Source organism: Anomaloglossus baeobatrachus, chromosome 9, assembly GCF_048569485.1.
Source record: "Anomaloglossus baeobatrachus isolate aAnoBae1 chromosome 9, aAnoBae1.hap1, whole genome shotgun sequence".
In the NCBI taxonomy this organism is placed as follows: Eukaryota; Metazoa; Chordata; class Amphibia; order Anura; family Aromobatidae; genus Anomaloglossus; species Anomaloglossus baeobatrachus.
In genome coordinates, this window is record NC_134361.1 from 39,601,437 (window position 1) to 39,628,964 (window position 27,528).

Consider the following 27,528-nt stretch of genomic DNA (forward strand, 5'->3'; position numbering starts at 1 on the left):
ACTAATGCAAGTCTATGGGACACAACGGAATCCGCTAAACGGATTCCGTTGCTTACCATAGCAGCGAATTAAGACTGATACATTTTAGCGGAAATGTGAACTTAGCCTTAGAAATATATTTAGAGAGTTGGTGATGTGTTCAATACTTATCTCACGCGCTGTATATGAAAAAAAATAATCTGTAGCGAATGTTGGACCAAAAAAACCATGATATTAAAATACGGAGATTCACTTTGTTGTTAAGTGATCTTTCTTGTTATAGAGATGGAGTTCTATTTAATGCTTTTTAATCTCAGGAGTGATATTCACAAACGGGGAGAGATGGAAACAGATGCGCAGGTTTTCTCTTACTACGCTAAAAAATTTTGGAATGGGGAAGAGAGGCATTGAAGAACGAATACAAGAAGAAGCGCGTTGCTTGACGGAAGAGATTGGGAAGAGTGGAAGTAAGTTACGGATACGGCAATAATTAATATATTTGTTTAGTTTTTTTAATTCTTTACTTTTTAATGTCTTATTGATGCATTGTAGAGCCGGCTTTCAGTCAGTGCCGTTTTTGCATATAGCTGCAGCTCTCAGTGCTCTGAGTAGTGATTTTAATTGCTCAGATCACGCCTGCATGACTGAAAGCCAGCAGCTCCCAGGAGAAGTAAAGTTCATTTTCTCCCAGGTGCTGCTCTTTTAATACGGCGGCCGGGCACCTTAATAACTCTATTAACCTGCAGATTAACCTATATCAATGCAGGTTAATAGCGTTATCGGCCATGGCAGAATCCTTTTAATGTTGCATTTTGTTGTTTGTATGTTATTTAATAAAAAAAAAATGGTGCTGAAGTCATTACATCTAAAGGTCAGGCAGTGTTGTGTATTCAGTTAAAGGGTTTTTCCAAGACTAAATTATTTTTTTACTATGTGTTAAAAAACTAACAGGCAAGTATTTGCCAACCAGTTAGCAACTACCTGCCTGTTCTACCCAGAGCCAACACAGAGCAGTCATTGACCACTCCTGCAGATAATTCAGCTGCTCTGATATAATAATAATAGCAAATTTTAGAAATGTAGTATATTTCTCCTGATATACAGTGGGTATGGAAAGTATTCAGACCCCTTTAAATGTTTCACTCTTTATTTCATTGCAGTCATTTCGTAAATTCAGAAAAGTTTATTTTTTTTTCTCATTAATGTGCACTCTGCACCCCATCTTGACAGATAAAACAACCATAAATGGTCACATAGTCATGAGTATTCAGCCCATTTGCTCAGTATTGAGCAGAAGCCCCTTTTCAGCTAGTACAGCCATGAGTCTTCTTGGGAATGATGGAACAAGTTTTTCACCCCTGGATTTGGGGATGCTCTGCCATTCTTTCTGCAGATCCTCTCCAGTTCTGTCAGGTTGGATGTGGAACGTTGGTGGACGCCATTTTCAAGTGTCTCCAGAGATGCTCAATTGGCTTTAGGTCAGGGATCTGGCTGGGCCAGTCAATAATGGTCACAGAGCTGTTCTGAAGCCACTCCTTTGTTATTTTAGCTGTGTGCTTAGGGTCATTGTCTTGTTGAAAGGTGAACCTTTGGCCAAGTCTGAGGTCAAGATCACTCTTTGAGAGGTTTTCTTCCATGATTTCTCTGTACTTGGCCGCATTCATCTTTCCTTCAATTGAAACCAGTCATCCTGTTCCTCCAGCTGAAAAACTTCCCATAGCATGATGCTGCCACCACCATGTTTCACTGTTGGGATTGTATTGGGCAGGGGATGAGCAGTGCCTGGTTTTCTCCACACATACCACTTAGAATTCTCACCAAAACTTCTATCTTCGTCTCATCAGACCAGAGAATCTTATTTCTTATAGTCTGGGAGTCCTTCATATATGTTTTTGCAAACTATATGCAGGCTTTCATATGTCCTTTCACTGAGGAGAGGCTTCCGTTGGGTCACTCTGCCATAAAGGCCTGACTGGTGGAAGGCTGCAGTGATAGTTGACTTTGTGGAACTTTCTCCCATCTCCCTACTGCATATCTGGAGCTCAGCCACAGTGATCTTGGGGTTCTTCTTTACCTCTCTCACCAAGGCTCTTCTCCCATGATTGCTGAGTTTGACTGGATGGCCAGGGCTAGGAAGAGTTCTGGTGGTCCCAAACGTCTTCCATTTAAGGATTATGGAGGCCATTGTGCTTTTAGGAACCTTGAGTACTGCAGAAATTCTTTCGTAACCTTGGCCAGATCTGTGTCTTGCCACAATTCTGTCTCTGAGCTCCTTGGGCAGTACCTTTGACCTCATGATTCTCATTTGGTCTGACATGCAGTGTGAGCTGTGAGGTCTTATATAGACAGGTGTGTGCCTTTCCAAATCAAGTCCTATCAGTTTAATTAAACACAGCTCAAATGAAGTAGTAGAAGCATCTCAAGGAGGATCACAAGGAAATGGACAGCATGTGTTTTAAATATGTGTCTGAGCAAAGGGTCTGAATACTTATGACCACGTGATATTTCAGTTTTTCTTCTTTAAAAAAATTTGTAAAAAGTTCTACATTTCTGTTTTTTTCTGTCAAAATGGGGGATGGGGTGCAGAGTGCACATTAATGAGAAAAAAATTAACTTTTTTGAATTTACCAAATGGCTCCAATGAAACAAAGAGTGAAAAATTTAAAGGGGTCTGAATACTTTCCGTACCCACTGTAGCCATGTCTTTTAACTAATGTGCAGGGTAACTAATGTTACGACCACTCATGTAGTGAGTTACGGTAGTTAGCTGCTTGTGGTTATCACCATGGATAGCTAAGCTACTGCAATGTCCTGCACATAAGGTAAGAGACATAACTAATCAGGAAAACTATGCAATATTTCTAATTTTATATATTTGATAATGTTATTATTGTAATTTCACCAACCACATATTGGGATAGGATCTAGGAGATGGGTATTGCCTTTTAATGACTGGTGAAGTGCGTAGGTTTGAATCCTGAAGAGATAGTCACCGAGCCAAAGGTCTACCCTTGGGTGAAGACAGTACTGTACACCACGATCCAGAATGCCTGCAGCTGTCACCCGAGGTTTTATTTACGTCCCTGTATATGTGACGCCCTGGCGCCGCACCTTCCCACACAAGGTTCCATCAGCCACAAAATCCTAGCCACCCCCCCCCAAGGGTTAGAAGGACACACCAGTGGTCAGGACCAGGCGGATTGGGAGTACCCACCTAGGGGTCTTGAGGATCCGGGGACGGGAACAAGTGAGTTTAAGTTTGGAGGTCAAGTGGAGAGGAGTGACAGTGACAGAGTGTCAGGGACAAGCTGAGCCTAGTGGAGAGTAGACAGGGTAGTGGCCCTGGTCTGCTGGCTAGGTGTCAGGCAGTGGACCATGTCCAAAGGCAACGGGAATACGGTTGCGGGAGATCCAGTGTGGACCGGGACAGGGTAGACAGCGGAGATCTGGTCCGGAAACCGTGCACAGGCGGGGTACCTGGACCCTAGTTAGAAGACGGTTGCAAGCCCCTTCTCTAATTCATTAGGCGGGTAGCAGGTTTCAGGCCTAGCTGCAGAGGTTTAGCCCAGAGAGAGCGAAACGGCAGCCCACCGCGGGAAATAGGGTATCCGCATACACCCACTAAAATCCCAAGGGTCAGTTTTCGCAGGCACGTCTCCCAACCAAAATACATCGGGAGCGGACTTCCCCGTTCCAGACAGAGTCGTCCAAAAGTGAGAAAAGCTACAGAGTGCCGGAGGAAGGGATATCGGTTCACCAGCCGGGTGTGGGACCCGAGTACACCTGGACGCGGCAACCAGCCACTGACACCTTTGTTTACCAACGGACTTCTGTATAATTCTTCTACAGCAGGGGTGGGCAATTAATTTTCCCATGGGGCCGCATGAGAAATTGGTATGGTTTTAGAGGGCCGGACAAATATAATAAACTCACTTTTACCCAATACTGTATATAGTATATACACTAACCCTCCGTAAACAAACAGTAAGTTAAACAATACAAAGATTCAATGAAGATATAGAGGTCAGTGGGAGCATACATACTGGCCCTGGTGGCCAGTGGAGAGCATACATACTGGCCCTGGTGGCCAGTGGAGAGCATACATACTGGCCCTGGTGGCCAGTGGGGAGCATACATACTGACCCTGGTGGCCTGTGAGTCATACATACTGGCCCTGGTGGCCTATGAGGCATACATACTGGCCCTGGTGGCCAGTGGGGAGCATACATTCTGGCCATGGTGGCCAGTGGGGAGCAAACATTCTGGCCCTGGTGGCCAGTGGGGAGCATACATACTGGCCCTGGTGGCCAGTGGAGAGCATACATACTGGCCCTGGTGGCCTGTGAGGCATACATACTGGCCCTAGGGGTGCTGAGGGCACAGGCTGGTATCACTGCAGCAGCAGAGCCTGAGGGCTCCTCTGGCTGCCTTCTCTGAGTCCCCTGTGTGTCTGCTTCTTCTATTGCAGGCACAGGGGGACTTGAGAAGACACAAGTGCTGCTCCTCTGCTCCCCCCTCCTGCACTCACGCTGCACTGTCCTCCTGCACTCACACTGCTCCCCCCTCCTGCAGGCACTCTGCACTCTCCCTGCTGCTATTGATTCACATTACCTCCGTTTTTGAAGTGGCCGCTGTGCAGATGAGCCAGTCACATGTGAGGATCCTGGGTAGAAGGGGCATGCAAAGGGGGCGTGGCCAGCATCAACAGCAGCAGGAGGGGACAAGGAAGGCATCCGAGGAGTGTGTGTGTGTCCAGCATTCAGAGGGGGTGTGGACGATAGCAAAAGGGGCGTGGCTAGCAGCATAGACGCCATGGAGGACTATGACCAGCATCTAGAGGGGCATAACTTGCAGCAAGAGGGGGCGTGACCGGCAGAGTGGGGTGTGGCAGCTGCTTATCACTGCACTGCGGGATACATAGCTCCCGACAGTGAGAGCTGGGCTGAGGCATAACATCGTAGATCAGGCCACGCCTCCAACCCTGAGTTAAGACGGGCGGGCCAGTCACAGACAGTAGGCATCCGGCCCGTGGGCTGCCTCTTGCCCAGGTCTGTTCTACAGTGAGTACACCAACATTCTCCGGTCCGGCCCGGTGCGCCACCTCCGGCCTATATCACTCCCGTGTTCTGGACACTGAGCCCCGGAACATCCATCCCTACACACGGAGGGGTTAACATCCAGCTGCTATCCCATCTCCCCGGGTGCTTCCCAACAGCAGCAGTGGTACCATATCTTACCACACACCGTCGGTGGCGTCACAAAGCATCTACAGCAATCCCGTACAAATACGTCCCCTTTTTACTTGAGTGTCCGCGCGACCCTCGGGTCTGGAAATCCCTCGAGCCACTGCGGATATGGATCCGAGCAGCCCGGCTGCTACTGACGTGGGGGCGGCACATATACCACAGATTTGTATGTACCAAGTTGTTGCACTGTCTCTGTGCCAACAGTAAAAGTGAGTTCTTTTCTCAACTACACAGGTGCCCCTCGTTTTCTTGCAATTATTTCAACATCATGAACTATACACTAACACATCTCCATCCAATCAGGAGTCTTCATAGTTTTAGGACGACTCCAAATGTACACTTCAAACTAACCATATAACCTTGTAGTAGATGGAACAACAATAAATATAATTCTTTTAATTTTTAACTGTGTTACTCCTTTGCACCACAAAACAATTTTTTGTAGCATGCAAATGAAGGTGTTCAGTGCATAGTATCAGCCATTTATTTAGATTACAACCACTCCTATGGTAATTGGACTTACCCAATTCCAGCGTTGACTGAAGATATGTGATTACTGTCCATATGTATGACAGAGCCCAAACATGACTCTCTCCTCACTGCTGACATCATACGCCTCCTCTGCTATCACTTCAGTGCAGGAGAGAGCGCACACATCCCTCTCTCCTTGCTGCTGACATTGCATGTCTCCTCTGCTATCACTTCAGTGTTGGAGAGAGCGCACACATCCCTCTCTCCTCACTGCTGACATTACATGTCTCCTCTGCTATCACTTCAGTGCAGGAGAGAGCGCACACATCCCTCTCTCCTCACTGCTGACATTGCATGCCTCCTCTGCTATCACTTCAGTGCAGGAGAGAGCACACACATCCCTCTCTCCTCACTGCTGACATTGCATGCCTCCTCTGCTATCACTTCAGTGCAGGAGAGAGCGCACACATCCCTCTCTCCTCACTGCTGACATTGCACGCCTCCTCTGCTATCACTTCAGTGCAGGAGAGAGCACACACATCCCTCTCTCCTCACTGCTGACATTGCACGCCTCCTCTGCTATCACTTCAGTGCAGGAGAGAGCGCACACATCACTCTCTCCTCACTGCTGACATTGCATGTCTCCTCTGCTATCACTTCAGTGCAGGAGAGAGCGCACACATCCCTCTCTCCTCACTGCTGACATCATACGCCTCCTCTGCTATCACTTCAGTGCAGGAGAGAGCGCACACATCCCTCTCTCCTCACTGCTGACATTGCACGCCTCCTCTGCTATCACTTCAGTGCAGGAGAGAGCCCACACATCACTCTCTCCTCACTGCTGACATTGCACGCCTCCTCTGCTATCACTTCAGTGCAGGAGAGAGCGCACACATCCCTCTCTCCTCACTGCTGACATTGCACGCCTCCTCTGCTATCACTTCAGTGCAAGAGAGAGCTCACACATCCCTCTCTCCTCACTGCTGACATCATACGCCTCCTCTGCTATCACTTCAGTGCAGGAGAGAGCACACACATCCCTCTCTCCTCACTGCTGACATTGCACGCCTCCTCTGCTATCACTTCAGTGCAGGAGAGAGCGCACACATCACTCTCTCCTCACTGCTGACATTGCATGTCTCCTCTGCTATCACTTCAGTGCAAGAGAGAGCTCACACATCCCTCTCTCCTCACTGCTGATATTACATGTCTCCTCAGCTATCACTTCAGTGCAGGCGAGAGCACACACATCCCTCTCTCCTCACTGCTGACATTACATGTCTCCTCAGCTATCACTTCAGTGCAGGCGAGAGCACACACATCACTCTCTCCTCACTGCTGACATTGCACGCCTCCTCTGCTATCACTTCAGTGCAGGAGAGAGCACACACATCCCTCTCTCCTCACTGCTGATATTACATGTCTCCTCAGCTATCACTTCAGTGCAGGCGAGAGCACACACATCACTCTCTCCTCACTGCTGACATTGCACGCCTCCTCTGCTATCACTTCAGTGCAGGAGAGAGCCCACACATCCCTCTCTCCTCACTGCTGACATTGCATGCCTCCTCTGCTATCTCTTCAGTGCAGGACAGAGCACACATATCCCTCTCTCCTCGCTGCTGACTTTGCACGCCTCCTCTGCTATCACTTCAGTGCAGGCGAGAGCCCACACATCACTCTCTCCTCACTGCTGACATTACATGTCTCCTCTGCTATCACTTCAGTGCAGGAGAGAGCACACACATCACTCTCTCCTCACTGCTGACATTGCACGCCTCCTCTGCTATCACTTCAGTGCAGGAGAGAGCACACACATCCCTCTCTCCTCACTGCTGACATTACATGTCTCCTCTGCTATCACTTCAGTGCAGGAGAGAGCACACACATCCCTCTCTCCTCGCTGCTGACATTACATGTCTTCTCTGCTATCACTTCAGTGCAGGAGAGAGCACACACATCCCTCTCTCCTCGCTGCTGACATTACATGTCTCCTCTGCTATCACTTCAGTGCAGGAGAGAGCCCACACATCCCTCTCTCCTCACTGCTGACTTTGCACGCCTCCTCTGCTATCACTTCAGTGCAGGAGAGAGCGCACACATCACTCTCTCCTCACTGCTGACATTACATGTCTCCTCTGCTATCACTTCAGTGCAGGAGAGAGCCCACACATCCCTCTCTCCTTGCTGCTGACATTGCACGCCTCCTCTGCTATCACTTCAGTGCAGGAGAGAGCGCACACATCACTCTCTCCTCACTGCTGACATTACATGTCTCCTCTGCTATCACTTCAGTGCAGGAGAGAGCACACACATCACTCTCTCCTCACTGCTGACATTACATGTCTCCTCTGCTATCACTTCAGTGCAGGAGAGAGCGCACACATCACTCTCTCCTCACTGCTGACATTACATGCCTCCTCTGCTATCACTTCAGTGCAGGAGAGAGCATACACATCCCTCTCTCCTTGCTGCTGACATTACATGTCTCCTCTGCTATCACTTCAGTGCAGGAGAGAGCGCACACATCACTCTCTCCTCACTGCTGACATTACATGCCTCCTCTGCTATCACTTCAGTGTTGGAGAGAGCACACACATCACTCTCTCCTCACTGCTGACATTACATGCCTCCTCTGCTATCACTTCAGTGCAGGAGAGAACCCACACATCACTCTCTCCTCACTGCTGACATTGCACGCCTCCTCTGCTATCACTTCAGTGCAGGAGAGAACCCACACATCACTCTCTCCTCACTGCTGACATTACATGTCTCCTCTGCTATCACTTCAGTGCAGGAGAGAGCAGACACATCCCTCTCTCCTTGCTGCTGACATTACATGCCTCCTCTGCTATCACTTCAGTGCAGGAGAGAACCCACACATCACTCTCTCCTCACTGCTGACATTGCACGCCTCCTCTGCTATCACTTCAGTGCAGGAGAGAACCCACACATCCCTCTCTCCTCACTGCTGACATTGCACGCATCCTCTGCTATCACTTCAGTGCAGGAGAGAGCGTACACATCACTCTCTCCTCACTGCTGACATTGCACGCCTCCTCTGCTATCACTTCAGTGCAGGAGAGAGCCCACACATCCGTCTCTCCTCGCTGCTGACTTTGCACGCCTCCTCTGCTATCACTTCAGTGCAGGAGAGAGCGCACACATCCCTCTCTCCTCGCTGCTGACATTACATGCCTCCTCTGCTATCTCTTCAGTGCAGGAGAGAGCACACACATCCCTCTCTCCTCGCTGCTGACATTACATGTCTCCTCTGCTATCACTTCAGTGCAGGAGAGAGCACACACATCACTCTCTCCTCACTGCTGACTTTGCACGCCTCCTCTGCTATCACTTCAGTGCAGGAGAGAGCGCACACATCACTCTCTCCTCACTGCTGACATTACATGTCTCCTCTGCTATCACTTCAGTGCAGGAGAGAGCCCACACATCACTCTCTCCTCACTGCTGACATTGCACGCCTCCTCTGCTATCACTTCAGTGCAGGAGAGAGCCCACACATCACTCTCTCCTCACTGCTGACATTGCACGCCTCCTCTGCTATCACTTCAGTGCAGGAGAGAGCACACACATCACTCTCTCCTCACTGCTGACATTACATGTCTCCTCTGCTATCACTTCAGTGCAGGAGAGAGCACACACATCACTCTCTCCTCACTGCTGACATTACATGTCTCCTCTGCTATCACTTCAGTGCAGGAGAGAGCCCACACATCACTCTCTCCTCACTGCTGACTTTGCACGCCTCCTCTGCTATCACTTCAGTGCAGGAGAGAGCGCACACATCACTCTCTCCTCACTGCTGACATTACATGTCTCCTCTGCTATCACTTCAGTGCAGGAGAGAGCCCACACATCACTCTCTCCTCACTGCTGACATTGCACGCCTCCTCTGCTATCACTTCAGTGCAGGACAGAGCCCACACATCACTCTCTCCTCACTGCTGACATTGCACGCCTCCTCTGCTATCACTTCAGTGCAGGAGAGAGCCCACACATCACTCTCTCCTCACTGCTGACATTGCACGCCTCCTCTGCTATCACTTCAGTGCAGGAGAGAGCCCACACATCACTCTCTCCTCACTGCTGACATTGCACGCATCCTCTGCTATCACTTCAGTGCAGGAGAGAGCCCACACATCACTCTCTCCTCGCTGCTGACTTTGCACGCCTCCTCTGCTATCACTTCAGTGCAGGAGAGAGCCCACACATCACTCTCTCCTCGCTGCTGACATTGCACGCATCCTCTGCTATCACTTCAGTGCAGGAGAGAGCGCACACATCACTCTCTCCTCACTGCTGACATTGCACGCCTCCTCTGCTATCACTTCAGTGCAGGAGAGAGCCCACACACCACTCTCTCCTCACTGCTGACATTGCACGCCTCCTCTGCTATCACTTCAGTGCAGGAGAGAGCCCACACATCACTCTCTCCTCACTGCTGACATTGCACGCATCCTCTGCTATCACTTCAGTGCAGGAGAGAGCGCACACATCCCTCTCTCCTCACTGCTGACATTGCACGCCTCCTCTGCTATCACTGCAGTGCAGGAGAGAGCCCACACATCACTCTCTCCTCACTGCTGACATTGCACGCATCCTCTGCTATCACTTCAGTGCAGGAGAGAGCGCACACATCACTCTCTCCTCGCTGCTGACATTGCACGCCTCCTCTGCTATCACTTCAGTGCAGGAGAGAGCACACACATCCCTCTCTCCTCGCTGCTGACATTACATGCCTCCTCTGCTATCACTTCAGTGCAGGAGAGAGCCCACACATCACTCTCTCCTCACTGCTGACATTGCACGCCTCCTCTGCTATCACTTCAGTGCAGGAGAGAGCCCACACATCACTCTCTCCTCACTGCTGACATTGCACGCATCCTCTGCTATCACTTCAGTGCAGGAGAGAGCGCACACATCACTCTCTCCTCGCTGCTGACATTGCACGCCTCCTCTGCTATCACTTCAGTGCAGGAGAGAGCCCACATATCATTCTCTCCTCACTGCTGACATTGCACGCATCCTCTGCTATCACTTCAGTGCAGGAGAGAGCGCACACATCACTCTCTCCTCGCTGCTGACATTGCACGCCTCCTCTGCTATCACTTCAGTGCAGGAGAGAGCCCACATATCATTCTCTCCTCACTGCTGACATTGCACGCCTCCTCTGCTATCACTTCAGTGCAGGACAGAGCAGACACATCACTCTCTCCTCGCTGCTGACATTACATGCCTCCTCTGCTATCACTTCAGTGCAGGACAGAGCACACACATCACTCTCTCCTCGCTGCTGACATTGCACGCCTCCTCTGCTATCACTTCAGTGCAGGAGGGGTGCCACACATCACTCTCTCCTCACTGCTGACATTGCACGCCTCCTCTGCTATCACTTCAGTGCAGGAGAGAGCCCACACATCACTCTCTCCTCACTGCTGACATTGCACGCCTCCTCTGCTATCACTTCAGTGCAGGAGGGGTGCCACACATCACTCTCTCCTCGCTGCTGACATTGCACGCCTCCTCTGCTATCACTTCAGTGCAGGAGGGGTGCCACACATCACTCTCTCCTCACTGCTGACATTGCACGCCTCCTCTGCTATCACTTCAGTGCAGGACAGAGCACACACATCCGTCTCTCCTCGCTGCTGACTTTGCACCCCTCCTCTGCTATCACTTCAGTGCAGGAGAGAGCGCACACATCCCTCTCTCCTCACTGCTGTCATCACTCAGGTATATCTGTTTATCCATTTACATATTACAATAAAATTACTTTTTGGGTCCAATACAGGAACAGATTTAAAAATGAAAAGAATGATTTGTATTGTTCTCCATCTTGTCTAAGGCTATGAGGATAGTTTCAAGTGTAAATTTGCTGTGACAGATTCCATTTAATACACTTGCTAGAAAGAAAAAAAAAACATTAAAAATGTTAAAAAATTAGAATGAAGAGCATGTCAAGGGGACAAATATACTAGTTATTGGTGATCTAATTTTCCTGACTAGTCGTACAGCAGCTTTACAGGATGAATGTCTATAAAACTATACGTTAAATGAATAGATATTTGGAATCACAAATTGAGATAGATCTTTGAGAAGGTATCTTTTCTAACATATAGATTGTACAGATATATATTCACATCTGTATTTTTAGGTCATTGATTCAACAGGTATGGACTTCTCCTTGCAGGTGCCCCCTTTGACCCAACACATCGATTGAACATGGCGGTCGCCAACGTTATATGTTCTGTTGTGTTTGGGGAACGTTTTGACTACGAAGATGTCAAATTAAGAGAACTTCTTACCCTAATAAAAAAAATCATGCGGCTTATAGCTTCCATTTGGGGATTGGTAAGTTTACATTTTAGAAGTCTTCTAATAATCCTACAAGGCAATAACCAGCCAGGTATTGTGTCTCGAAGGCATAAATAAATTTTATATATATATATATATATATATATATATATATATATATATATATAAAATGAAAACCGGTATAGAATGGCTTGACTTTATGTTATTTATTTTGACTGTGTTTTTTCCTTTGGCGGCTGTGCCTGTATTTACTGATTTTACAGGTCAGTCACGTCTCTGATCTTCTCCCCCTTTTTTTAGGCATTTTTTTTTTTAAATCACCATAATTAAAAACAGATATTTTTTATTCTTATTTGTGTCCGGTAGAGATGAGCAGACCCATGGAAATTCGGTTTGGTAGATTCATCCAGACTTTAGATAAAGTTAAATTTGGAAACTCGAACTTGACCTGAACCCCAATGAAAGTAACTGATTGGGCAGTTTGGTAGTCTCCGCCCAAATACAGAAAGCCATAACTCTGTTTCTCATGTAAAGGCTGTGTTTAGTCTGAACACTGATCCTTGGGTTTGCTCATCTCTAGTGTCGGGCATTTGCTCACCCTTTTTCGTTATATTTACATGACTTCTACCTTCAAATGTAACAGTGCTGCGTAATCACTAAGCCGATAAAGCAAGACTGTGAAATCACTGAAGCGCAACTGACTCCGGCGTTGCTCAACCAACAGCATAGAAGCAGAAAGTCCAAAAGAAAGTAATAAAGCGGTGGCAATCACCAATGATGATCAGTCTTTACTTCTTCACAAAGTAAGAACAAGCGAGTGCGTAGGTAAGAGACATACGGATGTCCCGCACCTACCCACTCGTTTGTTCTTACTATGTGAAGAAATAAAGACTGATCATCATTGGTGAGTGCCTATTCTGTCTCTTCCTGGTAGCAATGAATCCAACCGCTCTGATTATCAGTCCCTTAGATAACTGTATGATTTTACTCACTCTACCGGCTTCCACAGATAGTGTTAACTCAGCCCAAACGATGACTTGTAGGAAGACAAGGAGAAACGCTGTAGTTTTCTTCTAGAATCTTGTATTAAGTACGAAGTAAAGGCAGGTGAAAATGAATAATCTGTACAGGGTTTTAGACATGTCTCTTCAGCAATGGTTCCTCTAGACCAGTGATGGCGAACCTGTGGCACTCCAGCTGTTGCAAAACTACAATTCCCATCATGCCTGGCCATTCAAAGCAAAAGCTTTGGCTGTGAAGACATGATGGGAATTGTAGTTTTGCAACAGCTGGAGTGCCACAGGTTAGCCATCACTGCTCTAGACTAAACTGAAGGAGAAGGGAGGAGCTTTCTATACAGAAGCCAACTAAGGGTGGTACATAGGGAAAAACTTCATACAGTCTAATCTACCTAGTAACAATAAGGAATTTCCTGATAGGAGGAAAAATATGCAATGCAATAATTACATACAACAGGTTGTTCCCATTCATGGGACACAACACTCCCCGTCTGAAATCACATGATTTCACAAGTCCTTCTACGACGTAAGGAGTCGATCCTGTCCCTCGATGTCACGAAACCTGTAACGAGAAAAGAGACAAACACAAAAAACGCAACAGTAATGCACTGAATTCAAGTCCATGCTTGGTTGATGACGCACTGTCCTTGCGTAAAAATGTAAAAGTAGAAAAATGTAAAAAATGAATCCAAGTTGAACAAACCCATCTTCAGATTGGGGAAGCCGCAAACATGCCAACTCTTCCTCCAACCCTATAATCCAACGGTAAAGTTTTAATCCAAGGAAAAGTTCAAGGTTCATTGGACACGGACAATTGTGTCTCCGTACAGCAGGGGGAAAGGAAAGGTATGCTTCCCGCCGTGGCAGTGTCCAATGACAAAGTTAGTTCATGTAACGTCCTCCTTTGGTAAAAGTAGCACGAGTTTGGTGACTGGACGAATCACACACATGTCGGTGAAACAGTGAGCAATAAGACAAGCTACGGCTCGTACCTCAGGTGACCAACTTGAGAAGCGCTCGAAGCGATGAGGTCTCAACTTCTGTTTTGATGTCACTGAAATGTAGCGAGTGGAGACAACCGGTCTAATTTCCTTGTTGGATTCTGGTTCCACCAGCTCGTACATGTTGCCGGCGTAGTTATCGCAGGTCTCCTCGTATAAGATACTTGGAGGTGTCAGCCACATGTTGTCGCCGAGTTTGGATGCAGCAGTGAGTCTCGTTCCTCGGTCGGCTGGGTTTTGTTCGGTGGGAATGTGGTGCCGCTGTTCAGCATGATCTCTGTCGAGGATATTTTGCGTAATCTCGACAAAGCGTTTCTTCATCTCTGGTTGTCTTTTCAAGGTGCGTTTTAGAGAGGAGAACCTTGCGGTTGCTTGCTGGGAGTTGTTTGGCAACCTTGGCCTTGGAGACCGAAAGGGTAATGGGGCTACCCAACTGTTAGAGTCATTTTGAGAGAACTCTTTATCCATAATCTTTATGAATTCTTTGTCTTCTCTCATCAGAGCCAATTTGTTGTCTTCGTTTGTAGAGTCGAACGCTGTTGACCCGAAGTCGTCATCCCAGAGATGGTATGCGTCCGCGCAGTCGGGAGGCTGCTGTCGCCACCTGGTGTCGCTCAGCCTCTCTTTCACCCCGTAGTGATGCGGACATGGTTGAAAGTGAGTGCCGCGACCGTTTAGGAGGATGTGCGTTTTGTAGGAGGAAATCGCGTCGGGACTCTTCATTTTGCCTACGCAGACGTATCCTATGATCACCCAGCCTAAGTCGTAGCGCTGAGCGAATGGCACATTGTGTGGCCCGTTGATGTGTTGGCGTACTTTGTGTAGCCGGAGGATGTCCCTTCCAATCAGAATCAGGATTTTTGCACTATGATCAAGAGGTGGGATCTTGCTGGCGATAGTTCTCAGGTGAGGGTGGTGAAGAGCTGCCTCTGGTGTTGGAATCTCTTCCCGGTATCTGGTTGCACTCGACGAGTGTCAGTAGAGGTATCTCTACGGTATTTTCAAGACATGTTACCACGAGACCACTGGCTCTTCTTCCGCAAGCTTCTGAGATGCCGCTGCAAGTACCTAGTGTGTAAGGGTAGGCATTTCCTTTTAAGCCGAACAAGTCGAAGAGTTCAGACCTGGCAAGTGACTTGTTGCTCTGGTCATACAGGATGCTGTACACCTTCACGGCCCTCTCTGGGTGACCTTTGGGATATATCCTTACTAGGCATATTTTCGCACAAGACTTGTCCCAGAGATCTTCTCCACAGACTTCGGTGCACGAGGAGGATACTGTGAGGTGGTTTGTAGCTTGGCCTGTACTCTCCCCACCATGACTTGTGGTAGGAGAAGGTGTAAGTGCAGGATCAGGCTGAGATGGGTGGAGCGCTTGTATGTGATCTGTGCTGTCACACTCCATGCACTTAATTGTAGCCTTACAGTCCTTGGCAAGGTGTTCTGTAGAACCACAACACCTGAAACATACCCCAAGCTTTTTCAAGAGTTCCTTTCATTCTTGGAGGGGTTTCTTCCTGAAGCCAATGCAGTTCTTCAGGGGGTGTGGCCGTTTGTGAATAGGACACTGGCGGTTTGGATTTTCTGCCTTCCCACCTTCATTTCCCTTGTTTGGTGCTGACGTTGGTGTAGGTGGTAGAACGTCGGTCTTCTTGACTGATACTGGGCCCCTACATTTTCTGTCATTTTCATGAGGGCTCTCATATCCGGGAGCTGGTGAAGTGGAGCCAGTGGGTTCTCCACAGGTGAAGCTGGGGTCTGCCTTATGTTCCGCGATGCCGTTGATGAACTCGCAAAAGTAGGAGGGAAGGAGACTTGGTGCTCTTTTTTATAGTTTGTTCCTACCGTAGTCCACCTTTCCTGCACATTGTAAGGTAACTTGGCGACTATGGGTTTCACCCCACGAGCGGTGTCCAGGTACCTGAGGCCAGGTAGGTGTGTGTCTGTTTTGGCCAGCTGGAGCTCAGACAGCAGGTCCCTGAGTTCCTGGTACTTTGAAGCATCCTTGCCAGATATTTTGGGAAGGTCGTATAGTTGTTTCAGCAATGCATCTTCAATTACTTCAGGACTGCCGAAGCCTTTCTCTAGTCTGTCCCATGCGGTTGCGAGACCAGTTGTTGGGTCGCTGATGTAGACGGATCTGAGTCTCTTGATTCTCTCAGTAGACCGTGGCCCTAGCCACCTGATTAGCAAGTCCAGCTCTTCAGCAGCTGTAATGCCGAGGTCACGCGTTGCGGTTTTGAAGGCACACTTCCACCCTCTGTAGTTTTTGGGCTGGTCGTCAAACTTTGTGAGACCGGTGTTGGTGAGTTCTCGGCGGATCATGTACCTCGCAAAGTAGGACACGTCTGATCTTTCCGACGTTGGGGGCACATTTGCTGACTGCGTGGTGCTGGTTGCGTGATTCGTAGCTTCTTGGTTCGGGAACATGGGAAAGTATGCAGTGGCGTATGCGTTTAGACCAGTGATCGGTTTGGTGTGTACAATCTCTGTTGTATATGGGGCTGGAACTACATAGTTGTTGACAGTGTAGCGCCTTGCCGGCATGTTAGGTTGCATGTAGACATGGGCATACGGAGGTTGCTGATGCGCAGGGTGTGGCTGTGCATTGGAATATGAAGCTGGTTCAGGCTTGAAAGTCTGAGGTGCATTGGACTGACCTGGAAGGCTGGAAGCTGTAGGTGGATCAGTGTCTTGAGGCTCTGGAGAAGTGTTAGCACTGACGGGAATGTTGATGGTAGTTGGCAGTTCGTTGGCTTGGCTCAGCACATAATCGCTTGTACGCTTAAGTGAGTCTTCTATGTCGAGATCACACAAACTGGCACTGCCTTCTTGGCTCCCACCCAGAGCTTGCTCAAAGACTTTTAGTCTTGCCATGGCCGCCACATGTTCACATTCCTTCTGTAGGGCTTCAATTTCTGCTTCCTTGCGTGCAGATTCTGCTTTCATCTCCGCTTCCTTGCGTGCAGATTCTGCTTTCATCTCTGCTTCCTTGCGTGCAGATTCTGTTTTAATCTCTGCTTCTTTGCGTGCAGATTCTGCTTTCATCTCTGCTTCTCTCTGGGTGAAGATGGCTTGTACTTTCATTGTTTCTGCTTCGGTGCGCGCCTTTATGAGCTGCTCGCTGAGGGTTGAGTACCTTGATGAGCCTGATTTGAGTGAGTGCCTTGAGCTCTTAATGGACCTGGATTTGTAAGATGCCGCTCCTGACATTTGCGCCATTTTTGCTTCAGTCTCGCTCACAATGTCGCGCACAGTTTGGTCTCGTTCAGCATTAAGCTGTTGGAAGTCCTGTAGTTCTTTTTGAGACTCGGACGTATTTGATCTCAGCAGGGTAGAGGAATATTTTTTACAAATCTCTTTGTAGGACTGGTATGCTGAGTACTGTTGTTCCAGGGCTCCCTCTGGTGGTAGCTCATGAGCACCGGGCGCAGATAAAACACAGTCACTTGTTTTTGCACTCTTTGCCACAATAATGCTGTGTGGGTAAACAGTTCACTTCTGGCTGTTTCTAGGTTCTCTTTAACCTTCCATGTTGGTTTGGTCAACCACTTAGATCTTTCACTGTAATGTAAGTGTGAGTCCCTGTCTTCCTCTTGTTGCTTTAACCCCTTCAGCCCCGGGGCACTTTCCGTTTTTGCATTTTTGTTTTTTGCTCCCCTTCTTCCAAGAGCCGTAACTTTTTTATTTTTCCGTCAATCTTGCCATATGAGGGCTTGTTTTTTGCGGGACAAGTTGTACTTTTAAATGAAATCATAATCATAAGTTTTACCATATGGTGTACTGGAAAGCAGCAAAAAAATTCCAAGTGTGGAAAAATTGCAAAAAAAGTGTGATGGCACAATAGTTTTTGGGATCTTTTATTCACGGTGTTCACTATATGGTAACACTGATGTGTGGCTATGATGCCTGAGGTTGGTGCGAGTTTGTAGACACCAAACATGTATAGGTTTACTTGTATCTAAGGGGTTAAAAAAAAATCACAAGCTTGTCCAATAAAAGTGGCGTACGTTTTGCGCCATTTTCCAAAACCTGTAGAGTTTTCATTTTTTGGAAACTATGGCTCAGTGACAGCTTATTTTTTGCGTCTCGAGCTGATGTTTCTAATGGTACCATATTTGCGCAGATGCTACGTTTTGATCGCCTGTTATTGCATTTTGCGTAAAACTTGCGGCGACCAAAAAACGTAATTTTGGCGTTTGGAATTTTTTTGCCACTACGCCGTTTACCAATCAGATAAATTGATTTTATATTTTGATAGATCGGGCATTTCTGAACGCGGCGATACCAAATATGTGTATATTTATTTATTTTTTAACTCTTTAATTTTCAATGGGGGGAAAGGGGGGTGATTTGAACTTTTAGGTTTTTTTTTTTTTAATTTTTTAAAACTTTTTTTTTACTTTTTTTATTTTATTTTACTAGTCCCCCTAGGGGGCTATAGCGATCAGCAATCCGATCGCTGATCGCTATCTGCTGATCACAGCTATACCGCTGTAAACAGCAGAAATAGTCACTTTCTTTTTTCCTCTGCTCCGTGCCGAGGAAAAAGGAAAGTGAAACTTCATAGCAGCAGGCGTCATCACATGACCCTGTGCTACGATGGCAACCACCGAACGTCACGTGATCACTCACGTGACTTCCGATGGGGGCGGCGATAAATAGAAAACATGGCCGCGCGCATATAGATCTCGCTGCCAGACTTTGGCAGCGAGATCTAAGGGGTTAATGTTCCGGGTGGAATGCGATTCCACTCGGAACATGTAGGCACACATGTCAGCTGTTGAAAACAGCTGATATGTGTGCCGATCCATGCCACCTGCCCGCGGCAGGGGGCGGGGCTTACCGGGACACGATCCATGACGGAAAGATCCGTCCATGGTCGTGAAGGGGTTAAAGCAGGTAGGGAAATTGTTCTCTTTGACTCCATCAGGAAGGGTGAATGCTGCTCTGCACTGGTTGTCAGGGAAACAATACAATGTTGCAATCTCTGCAGCCAGCAGTCTGTTTTTGCAGGATGTATTTGCAGAGTCTCTGGCTGCAATTTACAATTAGCTTATGGGGGATTCTTGGTTTATAGCTGCACAGTTCTGATAACAGGTTAATACTTTACACGGCACTTTGTCTGAAGCTGCTATAAAGTTTTATGCTGTGGCTTGTTATCAGCCCCTTGGGGTAATCCTTTCTCTGGATTGTATGCAGTATAGCACTGCTCAGTACTCGTAACTAGTGATGAGCGGGCACTACCATGCTCGGGTGCTCGGTACTCTTAACTAGTGATGAGCGGGCACTACCATGCTCGGGTGCTCAGTACTCGTAACTAGTGATGAGTGGGCACTACCATGCTCGGGTGCTCTGTACTCGTAACTAGTGATGAGCGGGCACTACCATGTTCGGGTGCTTAGTACTCGTAACTAATGATGAGCGGGTACTACCATGCTCGGGTGCTCATGTACTTGTAACTAGTGATAAGCGAGCACTGCCATGCTCAGGTGCTCAGTACTCGTAACTAGTGATGAGCAGGCACTACCATGCTCAGGTGCTCAGTACTCGTAACTAGTGATGAGCGGGCACTATTATGCTCGGGTGCTCAGTACTCGTAACTAGTGATGAGCAGGCACTACCATGCTCGGGTGCTCAGTACTCGTAACTAGTGATGAGCGGGCACTAACATGTTCAGGTGCTCTGTACTCGTAACTAGTGATGAGCGAGCACTACCATGCTCGGGTGCTCAGTACTCGTAACTAGTGATGAGCGAGCACTACCATGCCCAGGTGCTCAGTACTCGTAACTAGTGATGAGCGGGCACTACCATGCTCGGGTGCTCAGTACTCGTAACTAGTGATGAGTGAGCACTACCATGCTCGGGTGCTCAGTACTCATAACTAGTGATGAGCGGGCACTACCATGCAGGGCCGGCTCCAGGTTTTTGTGGGCCCCGGGCGGAAGAGTCCCAGTGGGCCCCATCCACACACAGACACCGATACGAACATATACATATTTAAAGACAAACTCACAAAAATACATATAAACAGACAAATATATAGTCATATACACTTACAGACACACACACACACACACACAACTCTGCTACATACAAACACATACAGCTCTGCTACATACAGACAAACACACACAAACTCTGCTACATACAGACAAACACATACAACTCTGCTACATACAGACAAACACATACAACTCTGCTACATACAGACAAACACATACAACTCTGCTACATACAGACAAACACACACAACTCTGCTACATACAGACAAACACATACAACTCTGCTACATACAAACACATACAACTCTGCTACATACAGACAAACACATACAACTCTGCTACATACAGACAAACACACACAACTCTGCTACATACAGACAAACACATACAACTCTGCTACATACAGACAAACACATACAACTCTGCTACATACAGACAAACACATACAACTCTGCTACATACAGACAAACACATACAACTCTGCTACATACAGACAAACACATACAACTCTGCTACATACAGACAAACACATACAACTCTGCTACATACAGACAAACACATACAACTCTGCTACATTCAGACAAACACATACAACTCTGCTACATACAGACAAACACATACAACTCTGCTACATTCAGACAAACACATACAACTCTGCTACATACAGACAAACACATACAACTCTGCTACATACAGACAAACACATACAACTCTGCTACATTCAGACAAACACATACAACTCTGCTACATTCAGACAAACACATACAACTCTGCTACATACAGACAAACACATACAACTCTGCTACATTCAGACAAACACATACAACTCTGCTACATACAGACAAACACATACAACTCTGCTACATTCAGACAAACACATACAACTCTGCTACATACAGACAAACACATACAACTCTGCTACATTCAGACAAACACATACAACTCTGCTACATTCAGACAAACACATACAACTCTGCTACATACAGACAAACACATACAACTCTGCTACATTCAGACAAACACATACAACTCTGCTACATACAGACAAACACATACAACTCTGCTACATTCAGACAAACACATACAACTCTGCTACATTCAGACAAATGCACACAACTCTGCTACATTCAGACAAATGCACACAACTCTGCTGCTCTGTGGGGCCCACACCCGCGGCTTGGCGGGGACAGCACCAGCGGCACTGGCAGCACCCGCGGCTCGGCAGGGCCCACACCCGCGGCTCGGCGGGGCCCACACCCGCGGCTCGGCGGGGCCCACACCCGCGGCTCGGCGGGGCCCACACCCGCGGCTCGGCGGGGCCCACACCCGCGGAATCGGCGGGGCCCACACCCGCGGAATCGGCGGGTGGGGGCATTGGCAGGGGCCAGGGCATACATCCAGGGGGTAGAAGCAGCTCACCGGGGCCTATAATGGGGAGGCGGGGAGGGCACTTACCCGATTAGGTCACGGTGGAGAGGGGGCCCACACAGCGCCGGACAGAAGCTCGCCTCCTTCATCTGTGGGACTGAGAAGGCGGTAGCTCCGCCCACAGATGAAATTCAAACGAGGATGTCTGCGCGCCTTAAAGTGACGGCGCCGCAGATTGCTGCCGAGGACTGCGGTCCCCGGAACTCGGCCGGGGACCGCAGAACTGTAAAGGCGAGTGGGCCCCGGCCAAGGGACAGGAGAACTGACGAGGCCGAGTGGGCCCCCCCGGCTCTCCAGGGCCCCGGCATTTGCCCGGGTTTGCCGGGTGCTGACGCCGGCCCTGCTACCATGCACGGGTGCTCGGTACTCGTAACTAGTGATGATTTAGCACTACCATGCTCGGGTGCTCAGTGCTCGTAACTAGTTATGAGCGGGTACTTTGGTGAACCTGCCCTACTATAGAAAGAATTGTATAATTATGAAATATTCACTGCTGTATCTATTATACAGAGCTTAATGACCCTCTTGTTCCCCCTTTTTTCAGCTTCTTAATGTCTTTCCCAAGATTTTCACCTATGTTCCTGGACCCCACCAAAAGATTTTCTCCTATGTAGAGAACCTGAAAGAGTTTGTTTTGGAGTCTTTGGAAAGTCACAAAGTGACACTTGACTCAAATTGCCCCCGGGATTTCATTGACTGCTTCCTGATAAAAATGGAGGAGGTGACGTATTACATTTCCGAAAAAAACGGACCCATCACAATGTCATAGGGCAGTTCTAGAATAATAAATGGTTTGTGACTTTGCAGGAGAAGAGCAATCCGAAATCTGAATTCCACTCTGATAACTTATTTGGCACGGTTATGGACCTCTTCATTGCCGCCACAGATTCAACAAGCACAACCTTAAGATATGGGTTACTCTACCTGCTCAAATACCCAGATGTGCAAAGTAAGCGCTTCTTATTATCTGAAGAAAGAGTTGTTAAAATTTTGCGGGATTATAAAACATGGCTGCTTTCCAAAATTAGTGGCACACATGTCCTTTGGTTGTATCTTCTTTGGTAGCCCAGCGCAATTCAAGTCAGTATGACTAGAACTGCAATACTGCACTCAACCTGTGGTCTGGTGTGGCGCTGTTTTTGGTAGAAAGCAGCCAAATGTCTTTAATTCAAGTGAACTCTTATACAATCTTAAACTAAATCAAATGAAAATGTTTGTCCAACACCACGGGATTGTTTTTGTGAATATCACAGATTTTGCACAGGGAGAACTTAGGCTTTGGGACGGAAAATACGCCACGTTTTACAGTACCAGCTGTCATGCATAGGGTACTTCTTCCCATGAAGGTTTTGTGGCCGATTTTAAAATCTGCAACTTATCAATTCTTGCCGATTTTTTTTTGCGTATATCACCCATATTAATGAGTAGGGAATAATAAGCGACAAAAACGGTCCAAAAATGGGAGCATGATATGCAGCATTATACCTGGCAACACAACAGGATTTACAGTAGAATTTTCTGCTGCAAATCCAAAATGTGTGCACATAGGCAACCTATTACTTGGAATACGTATTGTGTAATGCCACTATAGCGCCCCTGAGACCCTCAGGGCACTACAGGGAACTGCATCCTCTTGGGGATGCAGTACCTACTCCCTGGGACCTGGAGTAACAGTGCCGATTCCACGAACACACATCTAAAATCCTAGTTCTCCTCTCCACACTGGGCATAAAGGGTTAACCATGTAATGAGATGTTGCCATGGGAACAAGTCCCTGGGTATAGCCAGCCTGGTGGGAGGGGTCAGCAGTCAGTTAGAGGAAGTCTGAAGTCGAGAGCACACGGAGGAGGTGTGCGCACGTGCCTGAGCTGGGTCTGTGTAACGCTGACCCCGGGGCACAGGAAAGAGGTCGCCAGGACGGGTACTGAGATATCGCTGGAACCAGAGCACGAACGGGGTACAGGGCCCTAGGTCAAATGTCAAGAAGGGCAGTGAGCCCCATAGGGGTGAATGGACCCCATGACGATCGGGAGGGTGCAAGGTTAGGAAAGGGTTAATAGGTTTGCATGGGATGGGGGATGTGTGGGAGTACAGGATTGGTAGTAGGGAGCTGTAAGGGGATTGGGGGGGAGCAAGGAAGGGGTGGGGTGTTGGGAGAGGTATAAGAGAGGGGGGTGTGCTGTTTACCTCCCCTTTCGTCGATTGATCTTTGTGTCCCAGGACGTAGTGCTGCTGCTGCTTCCTGCCATGGCTGCCCTTGCTGAACTCCTGGAGATGGTGCGGGGGGCATCCGAGGTCATGGGAGTGGATGCCCTGAGGCAGCAGCTGGCAGCGGTCTGTGGGGCTGGAGCGGCGCCGCCTGCTGTTCCAGTGCCCGGGCCGTGGCTACGTGCTCGGCGGGCGCGACCGCCGGAGCGCTACTCCCCCAGCTGGAGGGGGAGAATCAGATCAAGGAGCCCCTGCGGGGACCCTCCGGAGCAGCGGCGGAGCCCTCCAACTAACCTAGGGGAGCAGCCGGCCACCGGGAGGAATCCGCGACGGAGATCCCGTGGGTCGGGGGTGGGCGGAGCCTCTGCGAGGCCCACTTCCGGTCCGCGGCCTGCGCAGCACCAGACCGGAGCATGGATGACGGCAGCCCCCAGTGATGTGCCGGCTGGGGGTGGCGCTCGGCGTGCCGGATTGCCGGAGGAGACTCCCTGCAGGCCGCAGGGGAGAGCAACAGGACGGGGGATGGGAGCGGATGTGAGCGGCGAGGTCAGGAGATCGGAGGAGGGGTACGGTGGCCCGCAGGCACAGAGGAGATCGGTAGTCACGGTCCCCCCCGGCGAGGAGCGTGCTGGGGGTGGGTCCCGGCGAGGAGCAAGCTCGGCACGGCCTTCCGGCAGTCGGCAGGGAGGGAGCCCACTGAGGACGACAGGAGAAGGGGCGGCGCAGCAGGATATCACGATTACAGCGGGAAGAGACGGCGGCAGGGCGCCACGGCGGGAGAAAAGGAAGAGGTCAAGCAGGAGTCGCCCGGACGAGCGGGGTGCGGTGACCGTGGGGGTCGACGGCCGCCAGGTGCGGGCTGTCCCCTCGCTGGTCCCCCCTGAGGATTTCGGCAGCGCATCAGACTCCAGCGAGGAAGAAGGAGCAGCGGCAGGTCGGACGGAGCGGCAGCTGGAAGATCGTGGCACGGCTGTTCCGGCGTCGGCTCAACGGCAGCCTGGTGAGCAGACAACAGAAATGTTACATGCTGTGGGTAGCGCGGGCGAGGGCGGGGGTTCCGTCGCGGGACGCGTTGCGCTGGGGGCGAGTGCGGTCGGGCAGTCTGGTTTACCGGGTCCGGAGTTTTGGGGGCAGCTTTTGGGGGTGTTGCAGGGGTTGTCTGCGGAACGGGTTAGTCGGACTGGGCCTGGGGCTCCGGTGGGGGCGTGGGTGGGCCCCACGGAGGTGGTGCGGACAGAAGCGCCGGTGCGCGATGTTGCTGCGGGGGACACGACCTCGGCGGCAGGTACGGGACAGGAGGCTGGTGGGGCGGCTTCCGTGGGTGCGAGTAAGGAGGCGGAAAAGGAAAAAGAAAAGGAGGATGAGGTAGTGCGTTTGGATGATAGGGCACGGAGTGAAATTTATGTGTGCTTTGAAGGGCAGTTAGGGGTTCATTTGAAAAAGGAGGTGAGGGAAAAGATTTGGAAGGGGGAGTATGTGGAAATTTTTTCCCTGCTTCCCTTGGAAAAGTTTAATTTGGATAAGGTGAAACCTAGTGATACAAAAAAGGAGAAGGAGGATGAGGAAAAACGGCGATATAGGTTGATCCCGAGGACGTTTACCAATTGGTTGCAGGCCTTTGCTATCTTAGCCAGTGTGATCGGGGAAAAGGAGCCGGAGCATTGTTCCGCCCTATTTGGATATATGGACGCGATAGGGGAAGCGTATAGAGTATACGGCGGTTTGGGGTGGTTGAGATATGATGAGCAGTTCCGGCAGCGGAAGGCTCTGCGGCCGGGAGTCCAGTGGGGCCACAAGGATATTTCTTTGTGGATGCGGTTAATGACGGCGCCGGCTCAGCCCTTTCGAGGGGGTGCCGGGAGCCTGGGTGCGAGTGGCGGGTCCTCGGCTGGACAGAAAAAGGGAGCTTGTTGGCAGTATAACGAGGGACAGTGTAAGTTCGGGGCCTCTTGTCGGTTCAGACACGAGTGTTCCGGATGTGGAGGGTCCCACCCTCTGGCCAGGTGCTTCAAGAAAGGCAAAGGAAAGGCGGGGGAGGGGTCTGGAAAAAGGGAGGACGCCAGTGAGGGTAGAGGCGATGCTTCCCTATTTAAGTAGATACCCGGATGTGCGGGCGGCGGAGTTGTTGGAACGTGGTTTTACGGAGGGCTTTCGGATTCCGTTTGAATCTGAGGCGCCGGTGTTTCGCCCGGGAAACTTGCGGTCCGCAAAAGAACATCCGGCGGTGGTGAAGGAAAAGCTGCAGAAGGAGGTGGAGTTGGGGAGGATGGCGGGCCCATTCCAGGACCCGCCATTCTCTAATTTACGGATTTCCCCCCTTGGGGTGGTACCTAAGAAGGAGCCGAACAAATTTCGGCTCATTCATCATTTATCTTATCCGGCGGGATTGTCGGTGAATGATGGGATATCACCGGAATTGTCGGCGGTATGTTATGTATCGTTCGATAGGGCCTTGGAGCTGGTAAGGGTAGCGGGGCGGGGGGCCCTGATGGCAAAGGCGGATGTGGAAGCAGCTTTTCGTTTACTCCCGGTGCATCCAGAGAGCTTTCATCTCTTAGGGTGTATGTGGGATGGTGAATACTATGTGGATCGTTGCCTGCCGATGGGCTGTTCCATTTCGTGTGCTTATTTTGAGGCATTCAGTACGTTTGTGGAATGGGTAGTCAAGGAGGTGGCAGGAGTCCATTCGGTGATTCACTATTTGGATGACTTCTTTTGCGTGGGTCCGGCGGGCTCTTCGGTTTGCTCCTTGTTGTTGTTTACGTTAGAGCGGATCGCGCGGAGCCTGGGTATTCCGTTGGCAAAAGACAAAACAGAAGGGCCGGTGACGGTATTATGTTTCTTAGGTATCGAAATTGATACACTGGCAATGGAATGCCGGTTGCCGGAGGGAAAGCTGTTGGATTTGAAGGCGTCGGTGCGGTTTTTGTCTCAGGCCAAGAAGGTGCGGTTGCGCGAGTTGCAGTCAGTGCTCGGAAAATTGAATTTCGCTTGTCGCATTATGCCGATGGGGCGGATATTTAATAGGAGACTGGCGAGCGCAACCGCAGGGGTAAAAGCTCCAAATCACTTTGTCAGAGTGACAAAAATGATGAAAGGGGATTTGTTGGTGTGGGAGGAGTTCTTGGACCGGTACAACGGTCGGACCCTTTGGATGAGCGAGGCGGTGTCCAATAGCCAGCTGGAATTGTACACGGATGCGGCTGGGGCGACAGGTTTTGGAGCAATTTTTCAAACGCGATGGTGCGTGGGAAAGTGGCCGCGGCGGTGGGTGGAAGCAGGTTTGGTGAGGAATTTGGCGCTGTTGGAATTGTTTCCCATTATTGTGGCGGTGGAGTTGTGGGGCCCTGTTTTTGCTGGAAGAAGGGTTTGCATGCATTGTGACAACATGGCGGTGGTGCATTCCATCAACGCACTGTCGGCAAAATCCCCGCCGGTTGTGGGGTATTTAAGGCATCTAGTGTTGCGTTGTTTGGAGTTAAACATTTGCGTGGTGGCTCGGCATGTGCCTGGGATTCGCAACGAGGTGGCTGATGCGCTATCACGGTTTCAGTTTTGCAGGTTCAGGAAGCTGGTGCCGGAAGCGGACGCGGAGGGGGAACCTTGCCCGAACTGGCTGTGGGACCTGGCATCGGTGTAGCTTTTGAGGGAATTCGGAGATCGGTGTCTGAGGCTACTTGGTGCCGATATCAGGCGGTGTGGCAGGAATGGGCAAAGTTGGAAAGTAGGGAGTTCATGGAGTCGGGTTACCAGGGTCGAGTGTTGGGGGTACTGATGTTAATAAGTGGGGATTTTTCGGAAGGCAGGTCTGTTTCGGTGATTGGTTGCAAGTTG

At 49.4% G+C, this 27,528-nt stretch overlaps 1 protein-coding gene across 2 annotated transcripts in view; it reads left to right on the top strand.

The window, feature by feature from the left end:
* LOC142251087 (cytochrome P450 2C23-like) overlaps positions 1-27,528 on the top strand; it is a 90,564-nt gene that overhangs the window by 45,318 nt on the left and 17,718 nt on the right. For both annotated transcript variants that reach the window (XM_075323598.1, XM_075323599.1), the window contains exons 4-7: positions 297-446; positions 11,908-12,068; positions 22,031-22,207; positions 22,294-22,435. In XM_075323598.1, the coding sequence (XP_075179713.1) occupies positions 297-446; positions 11,908-12,068; positions 22,031-22,207; positions 22,294-22,435 (630 nt within the window). The remainder of the gene's footprint in view (positions 1-296; positions 447-11,907; positions 12,069-22,030; positions 22,208-22,293; positions 22,436-27,528) is intronic.